The sequence below is a fragment of the Colossoma macropomum genome, unplaced genomic scaffold, assembly GCF_904425465.1.
Source record: "Colossoma macropomum unplaced genomic scaffold, Colossoma_macropomum, whole genome shotgun sequence".
Lineage (NCBI taxonomy): Eukaryota > Metazoa > Chordata > Actinopteri > Characiformes > Serrasalmidae > Colossoma > Colossoma macropomum.
The window spans coordinates 25,307,268-25,316,721 of NW_023494785.1; the positions used below are offsets into that span (position 1 = coordinate 25,307,268).

The 9,454-nt window shown below is 40.9% G+C and overlaps 1 protein-coding gene across 1 annotated transcript in view; it reads right to left on the reverse strand.

Annotated features, from left to right (window-relative positions):
* LOC118820161 (lysophosphatidylcholine acyltransferase 1) overlaps positions 1–8,527 on the reverse strand; it is a 31,430-nt gene extending 22,903 nt beyond the window's left edge. The window contains exons 1-2 of the mRNA XM_036588316.1: positions 8,285–8,527; positions 1,612–1,751 (exon numbers count right to left, since the gene is read on the reverse strand). Coding sequence (XP_036444209.1) covers positions 1,612–1,751; positions 8,285–8,404 — 260 coding nt within the window. The 5' untranslated portion in view covers positions 8,405–8,527. The remainder of the gene's footprint in view (positions 1–1,611; positions 1,752–8,284) is intronic.
* Between the last annotated feature and the right edge of the window lie 927 nt (positions 8,528–9,454).

Sequence of the window (9,454 nt, forward strand, 5' to 3'; positions counted from 1 at the left end):
CTGTGAGCCATGTGACTGTGGTTCTGATAATGATATTAGACACAGTGCAGTGCGTGTGGCATCAGGAGACAGTGAGAGTCACTGAGGACCAAAGGAGATCACACACTGTGTCTTCAGAGACACAGGAAGCTCATCTGTCCTAAGAAAGACTCGTGACTCAGTCATGGCACACTGGGATAAGTGGCGGTCAGGTGAGTCACGAGGCAGCCGGACATGACCTTCCTTACTGATGGACCGATTCAGACCAGCGGTTACAGAAGAGCTGGGAGCTGGTCAGCACTAATTTAAGTAATAACTACAGATGTAGCCTCCATGAAAAATGATCAAAAAAGAAAACAATAAAAGAAAGGGTGTTTTGACAGCGGCATGCTTCTGTAAGGCAGGGCATTAATGTCCGTGCAGCAATATGCGTCATTACCACAAGCAGCAATGATGGCACACAAATTTTTGAATCTTTTAGGGTCAGTTAAACATAACAAATGCAGTATTCGCAGTCTTGTCTGTACTCTCACCTGAACACGGAATCAAAGTGTGACTTCTGTGGAATTATCCACTGTCCTTTTCGGCCACTTTACACATTAGATTATCACTTGTGATTAACATCTTGCTAACCAGGCTCAGGCACATGCTCGCATGAAAAGGAGGGATCATGTAAATGCACAAAAAGCGCACAACGAGACATTAAGATCACCAGTGTAGTGAAAACAGCTGATGCGAGATTCTCACAGGTACATTCTCACATAAAACTGTAAATGTTAAAAGCTGACCTACCAACAAGTGTAGGTACAAGACAGGTGCATCTAATAAACTGGCAATTCAGTGTCCCAATAAAGTCTGTCTGAAGATTGCAGACAAATCTCACTCACTGTCTAGTGCCTTACTATATTATGTTAATTTGCTACTACAAAACACAAGCGTCATTGACATGATTGAGAAGTCTGCAATAGTGCAGTTATGCAAACTATAATAGTTTAACTTAGAAAAGATATTTCTCTGTTCTCATCGTTATCTCGACAAGCTAACATGGTTCTGCATCATCCACTGAGCATAAAATAATTAACCTCATGTAGAACACGGCTGGCACTCATCTAACGCATCTGTTACCTTTAGCGTTAGGTCATCTACTCGTTCAACTCACAGAGGCTAAAATATCTCCTTCGCTTTTGAATGATTGAGGTAGTGTGTTTTCAAATTAAAACAATGTTTACAAATGTATTTCTCCATCTTCCACCACTGTGCTACTGAGTTTGCTTGGTAAAAGTAAGTGTATGGCTCTGTAGATCAATAGATTGATAACTGGCAAAGTAACACTGCAACAGGACTCAAAACTGATTCTCAGTGGTCATCATTCAAAATGTAAACAAACGTAATTTAGTGGTCTTTTTGGTTTCATGCAAGCTAGCCAAATTCTTTCCATAGAGTAATGTCTCCAGCCTATTGAAATACATGTGTGGTCGCCGTCAACTTTTTACGCAAGTTTGGTCAGATAATCGTGTCTCAAAAACATAATTGTGAATATATTATAAATACTCAATACAATGCTCAACCCTGCCTGAACTATGATCTTCATACCAGTTATTTAGATGTAAATGTGTGAAACAAGCCTCCTACCTCCTCCATAAGCACTGTGGCTCCACGGCAGCTTCGGAACGCCCCATGGTAGCGATGAAGGCAAAGGGCCACGCCAACAACATCATGAATGCAGCGACGAAAAGCCGAATGGGGAAGAGTGTGAGCGTCATCACCCCAATCTGCAGAGAGACACAACAAATATCAACAAGTAATTCCAGGAGCTGACCAACATGACCCAGAGTACTTATCAGGAGAATGTGTGAACATTGATTGTGACCAATTTGTGATTCCTGAGCTCAGTCTTACAGAAAACAGATAACCTTAACAAAATCCCAGCCCTAGACAGAATACTCAACGGCTTATATAACACAGAAGCAACTTCCAGTGACCTTCCCAGGAGAGGTTATCTTGGGTAAACACAGATAAAGGGACTATCCCTCTATGCAGCCTGAACATGCAAGGCATCTAAATAGTGCAACACACAGGATACTCTACAAAACTGAAAATAAAGAACCTGGCACACACCACAAAACAAGATGTCTTATGAAGATTCAATGATCCCATGATGCACAACGCATGCTGAATCATGTCATTTCCTAAGAGTCTAACGTTTATCTAAAGCGCTTATCTAGTAACAACAATTAAGAGCACGGCAGCTATCTTGGGTCAATATTTACTTTTATGCTATCACCGCTTGGCCACATTCATACACTGATAGCTTTCAGAGTGGCTAATTAAGAGTGGCAATGCGGAGCTCAGGAGTGGCTTAATTTGCTTTAAAAGTCTCCATTGGGCCGATTTATTTGAGTTTATCACAGACCAATGGGCTGCCAAATCCCATATCAGTGAACAGAGACATGAGATAACACACTAAAACTAGCTCCCTCTTAAACCCTAACACGGGCACTAAGAGGCAGGAGGAGACTGAACTGTGAGCACAATAAGACTTTATTGCCAAGTGCGTGCCCGAGAATTCCTCTACACTGAAAATACTGGAAATCCATTTATGGTGAGACTGACGTCTGCTGTGTCACAACAGCACTCTCGGCTTTCCTGAGATGCAAAGATAGGCCTGCAGGAAGGAATAGTTAACACGCATGGCATTTTCGAATCAATGCCACTTGCACATCTGTATAATAGATGTGGGCAAAAAATAAATGAATAAATGCTCCCGCTAAAACTACATCTTGGCTGGTGTTAAATATGCCAACTAGTTGATGGTACTAAGTACGTGCACTAGGCATGTGCCAATATAAAAATTTTATTCCACAAACCACAAAATTGACCTTTTATCGCTGTTTATGATATATATAAACATTTTTAGTGATAAACCTACAGAATACTGTGGAAGTATTTATACATACACAACGCACAAGTATAAGCAGCTTCACATATCAATTACACACAATACAGTAATGATTAAAAACCAGCTAAAAACTACTGACCTTTACTGAGGGATGTGAAAATGCTCAAACATAAAATAAATCATAGGATATACTAGTAATTTTTTAAACATTTTAAATGTTTTACCATCACAGACATCTGACAGCTAGGCATGTCATGATATAACAGCGCTTAATGTGGAAGTACCTTAAGTAGCGTTTGTTTATCCACCGCTACGACAATGCTAATTTCTACTAGCGCCGTAATAGCTTTACCCATGTTAAGTTGTCAAGCTAACAGTTCAATACCACACAGCTCCAGCCTACACATTCAAAGACATTTAAAGAGACATTAAAAACACGTATCCATCTCAACTTAAAGCCTAACTGAATATTAGCCCCTTAGCAGTCTGCCAAGATGGTTTTTAAACAAACCAGCGTTCTTATGAAGGTTATGTTTGGTATGGTGAGTGCAAATATACATGTATAAGACAGACCCTGCATTTCTCTTATTCTTCCAAGCCATGTGGGAGGTGAGTTTCCACCTTTTTTTATGAAGGACTGCCCCTCCTCCTGCCGTGCTGTGGCTGAGCGAGCTGTGAATGTTTATCTGTGTTTACACTGTGGCTCAGATGAGGGAAGGTATCACATGATCAAGCATGACAGCATATGGGAACTTGTGAAATCAGAGCTGATCTTTTTTTTTTTATTTAAAAAAAAATAAAAAAAATCTCTGGTAGAACAACTTCACTAAACTGCAGTGGCGGTATTTTAACATGTCCACAAGAACATTACTGCGCGTACTTAATACTGCAGTATACTTTATTACCACATACTAGCACAAGTCTACAGAGCACTAGCACAGCATGCTCTCTGAACATATACTGTACTATGTCCTGCATAGTTGTATGGCTAACTACTACGTATTTAATGCACCAGCATGAGCTTAACTATACTGTTGTTACACGTCGCACAGGCAGGAACAAATACTTTAAAAAAATGCAATATTAAATTCCAGAGTTTGAGTACAAATTAACCACTAAAACTGCATGTTACCCTCATACAATTTATTAAAGTTTGTAAGAATTCCTTAAAATGTGGTTTTAAAATAATCACAAAAGAAGGTGTTCAAGACCAACTTTGTAGCCAATAGTTTTTTTTCCACATGACTTGGGCAGAATGCTATCACTGTCCAGGGAAGTGTAGCTTTCAGCTGTATTTCAACCATCTGGTTGCCTGTTTTCTAACAGCAACAGTGTGTGTGAACAATGGCCTGTCTGACACGACTGGGTGTCTGTAGTATCACTTCTCCACGTCTATGCCAAAGAAACACAACACTACAATGAGCTCACCAATACGTGTTGTGTGTCACTACATACTGCTATCCACATCTACATCTATCACCCCACTAATAATAACAATATAAACCACATGATCAAGTGTGAGAAAGTTTGACTGGATTCATTTCTGATAAGTACTGTCTGTTTTGCAATACTGATTAGAGTCAGGAAGACCTGAAAGCGATGGCCATAGTATCGGCTAACACAGGCTATCCATAATATCTGTACAGGTGTACTGCTTTCCAACAAATTATTAATATTTCAAGGTTGGCCACTGTCAACTGCACATGAGGATATCACTGTGCCATAAAGTGAACAGAAATTAAAGGAGGTTATTCCTGACTGCAGACATGCAGCAATGATTGGTTAATCATTTCATAATAAACTTAACAACTAATGCAGACCTTTTCAATAGTTTATTTTTGGGAGTTTGTTATGGAAATATCACTGGCTTAAGCCCTCTCCCCTTTCAAAATCACATGTTTAGAACAGTGCTGGCAAAAGCTAGTCTGACAAATGGAGCACTAGCTGCTGTGTGTGGGAGTAAGTGAATGTCCTTTTCCTGTCCATCCTCTTCCTAATTGGGCACCACACAGGTTCCTGAACTCCTTAGAAACAAGAGGAAATCAACATAAATCAATGATGGTGGAGCCATTAACTCCAAATTGAAGCTTGAACTTCTCTCCAGAGACTGTGAACGCGATGGGAGGTTCGAAACCCAAACCACACTTGAACAGGCTGCCGTTTCCAACCAGCTTCAGACAAATAAGAAACCAAACTAACAGATATAGGACTTTAGAATACACTACGTACTGTATTATACTTCCTTATAGAAGGAACAAACGTTTGTGGTCATATCTGCAGTTACAGGACAGTAAGCTACTACAATACTGGAATTAACATTTATTCAACATTGAATTATTTATGTAATTTGTTAAGTCTCTGTTGATTAGCAGTTACCATGGATAGACCTGGCATTACATTTTCCAAGTCAGGTTACTGGAACCTAAACACTAAAACACAGGTTTCAAAATCTTTTCATAACTATATACAACTGGCTTTAGACATTTATCTGAGAAGTTAAGTTCTTTAAACATTTCAATGCAGGTGGGCAAATTAATTAAATATTTGAAGCAATTATTGCAATGCTTTTTTGGTCTAAAATAAACCTGTAAATATGTAGAGATTTTCCAAATGCAACACAAGAAAAAAAGAAAGAATTTCCTGGCTTAGTGGTCGACTGTATCATGCAGATTTATACTTGGTATGAATGTTTTCTACAGGTTAAAAGCGAAGTTGTTCAACATGCCCAGGAAGGTCTGAAAAGACATGATAGGAAAAACAATTCACACATAAAAAAGAACAAAAGCTTAAAGTTAAGTCAGGTTTATTTAACAGCGATATGCTGAAAAATATCACGGTTACAGCCGCAACCGCTGTCCATTCCTCCCCGTCAAAATAAAACACGGGGGAAAAAAAGCAGAGAATTGCCAGAAGTAAGAGTTTCTAGCAAGATGATATCATGCTTTGTTTCTGCCCTCTATAATGCCGTAGTGTTTCCGGCAACGTGGCAAAGACATGAATGAAAACCAAAGTCATGAACTTTTGTGGCGGACACCTCCCCTCAAAAAGACTTACATGGTACATGTGGTCTGTACGAAGGAAACAACATTGCAACCCACAAGGAAGCACAGCCAAAAGATGGAAATTTTCTATTGGCAGTAATTACTCTTGACAGCAGCATTTGGCTGTTGTTTCACAGGCATGTCTAAAATGTACTACACCATTGACCGTCCTCAGTAACTAATCACTGGAGGCCTTGAATTGTGCTGCTTTAATTAGCAGTAGTGAGGCTTAGGGGATTCTGGTGGTTTTGAGGCAGTCGACCTGAAAGCCCATCCATGAGACACTGTAATGCAAAAAGTGGTCTCAGGACGTCAGTTCGGTTTATGTTGCTTCAATGCAGCTGAAAAGAAAGCATCAAAACCCCCTGCATGTGTTGATGAACTGCAATACGCCAAAGGTCCAAATGGGAGTTTGAAGAGATCAGAGAAGCAGCTTGATGCAGTTCCAGTTCACAGCGGGTCCATGGTGCAACCGATTTGGACATACTAAGTCACCATTTGCCAATCAAATCCTAAACGTTGGACAAACAGCTTTACCTAATGCTGAAGGCATCATCAACAACTTGCCTTGCTTCAACTGAGACATTCACAAACTGTGAACAGCTTCAGCTGCGCCATTACCACATTTATCACTACAAAAAAGTAAAACTGTTACTACGTGTCAGTGCGTTGCAAACAGAGCATAACACAGCCAAGATTAGTACTTTAATGCTCTCTCTTCAGAGGACATGTGTCTAGTCAGCTAAATAGTGTTAGTGGCATTTTAATCTGGGTAATCAGAACCAAAGAGGGATTACACTGTTGCTGCCCAACATGCAGACCAAGACATGTCATTCTTCCTTCAGGAACAGTGATCATTTCACCAATCTCTCACCCTTTCTGTTCACAAAAACTTTCATCCTCTTCTCTGCTCCTCTATCTATCATTTCATCTCTTTCCTGAAAACGTATATGTTGAACAGTTGTTCTTCTCAGGGAGACAGAGGACATAAAAAAAATATGTATCTCTCTTCAGGTGAACTGACTGTTTAACCAAGATCTATCTTTCTTTCTTCATTAAAACTGATGATTTCACCATTTCTACCCCTTAATATCCATGCAAACTGTTTCCCCTCTCATCAGTGAGAACTGCTCACTCCTCATTCCTGCATGCTAACCAGCTACAAAGCTGATCCCCGCCTTCTTATTTCCACACAAGAGACAGAAACCGGTCTGATTAGACTATTTAAGAAGTAAAACCGCTAGCTAGCCAGTTAATGAACAAAACTTGTTTTCCAGTGTTCACGTTTGGCCAGAACCAAAGCCATCGGACGATAAACTCCTTAAGAGTTTCCCCACGGGCCAGTAAAGTAAGGCTAGCTAGCCGGCTAGTTACGTTCATATGAAAGGCCCACGTTAAAACGAAGCCAGGTGCGGAAAGGGGGGAAATAAACTAAGCAGAGCTTTTAATTAAAAAGACAAAGTCATATTACACATCAACAGTCATTAACTGGCGTTACACAGATAACCTACCCGGCGTGTTTCTGACAAGAGAAAAAGAGAGGGTTAGCTCGGTTCGCTAACTGTTAGCCACCCTGAGCTTCGCTGGCTAACGTGAAGTGATGGATGCTGCTGCTATATAAAAAAGAAAGAAACGCGTTAGCGGCAAAAACTTCAAGTCCAGAATAAAACAAATGAGCGATATAGATATGCATTTATAAGGTCTACAATAAAGTACACGACTTAAACCCAATATAGTTACCTAGCTTATAAAGGCTAAATGACTTGCTATGGCCTTCATTCAATAGTTAACTCATTTAAAAGCAGCACTTCAATGCTTGTTAATCCTGGAGTAAATTCAAGAGCGATATTCGTTTGTGTACTTGAAGACTACAATAAAATAAAAGAGAAAAACCTACGCTGCACTGTTTAAGTGTCCTAGGTTCTCATTAAATAATGTTTGCTTTGCAAAGAAAGCCCGTAATAAAATAAATAAATGACCTTTGTTTAATGTTTTGCAATGAAGAAGCAATACCTAGCTATGTATATAGAGCATACAAAGGCTGAAGCGCCCGCTTTTTTCTCAGTTTCGGAATAAGAATCAGCCGTGTATCAAATGGATGAACTGTTGAATATGGCCTCCTTAGGTCTCATTTAATAGTTCTGTAATAAAAGAGCAACAGCTGTGTGTATCTGAAAGCTGTTTGCCATGGCCTGATAAGTCTTGCATCAGGAGAGCAACATGAAATGATGAAGAATGAACAAATCTACTAGCTTCATGTATGATATGTATCTGCTGGCTAACGAGGCTAAACGCAGCGAGGCCGCCGTGCTGCAGCAGCACATGTCCTGATGGAGGCTTGGCCGCAGAAACGCGTGGTTTTTACCTGGAGCTTCTGCCACGGGGTGAACCTCAGGTCGTGCACGAAAGGGTTAGTGAAGGGGAGAGCCAGCTCCTTCCTCCCGTCTCCGTCCGCCGAGCTCCGTCTGTTGCCGGCCACCTTCATCGTGTCCACGGGGCTCTGCGGGTTTATCTGGCTCTGTGCTCCGCGTCCGAGCGGATCATGTGGTGGGAGCAGGGCGGGGTGGGGGGCAACAGAGTCCCGATGGGGGCCTGAGAGAGAGAGACACAGCAGCCGAAAACACTAGCTTAAAGACTGGCTTGCAGGGACGGCACCTAGTGATGGGGAGTTCGATTCAGCTACTGAACCGATTCTTACGAACTTTTCGTCTTAACGAATCGGACCGTTCGAATTAACAGATTCACTGCTTCAGATTCTGATTCAGCTCGACTTTATTCTAATCTCCATCACAAAATGAACACGAGGATTAGTCCAGGCAACGACACTCTCATCTGCGCCATATACAGAAGCTTTAGATTCATCAAGCTAGTCTGTTGTCCTCTCTCATGGAGTTGCCCAAGGAGTGCTCGACAGTCAAAGCAGTTTGGTGATGATTTCCTTGATCTGATAACTTACAAAACCTTACAATTCAGTGGTGAATTTAATGAGTTAAATAAAGGTGTATTATAACATGAAAACCGAAACTATGCTTGATTATGGACACGGAGGACTTGAAAGAAAATGTAAATAAATCCAAAGCTTGTTGGCGTTACAACGCGAAATTTTATATTTTCGTTTTATTACATTACATTTTAGGAGAAAAAAAAAACTTTTTCAGACTATGTACAGTTTGTAGGTGATAAAGATTCCTTCGTTTGGGGCCTGTAAATCGTTCCAACTACAAGGAACCGATTCAAATGAACCGATTGTTCAGGAGTCGGACTTTTCTAACCGAACCACGCCTGCGCTGCTGTGAACTGCTGAAGAGCGCATGCGCCGTGGACCTGAAGCGCGCATGCGCCCTGCATGTGCACCCAGTGCGCGCGTGTGAGGGGAAGTGGGCATCTTCTGGTCAGGCCTGTGCTTGTGTTTATTTACACTATACACGGAGAGCACCAGTAACAATGAGTGAATATTAATGTGGATAGCACAGGCGATTTGACCTGCTTTTTATCTGAACTAACGTGCAGTTATATGCATGTTTGAGCGCGACTT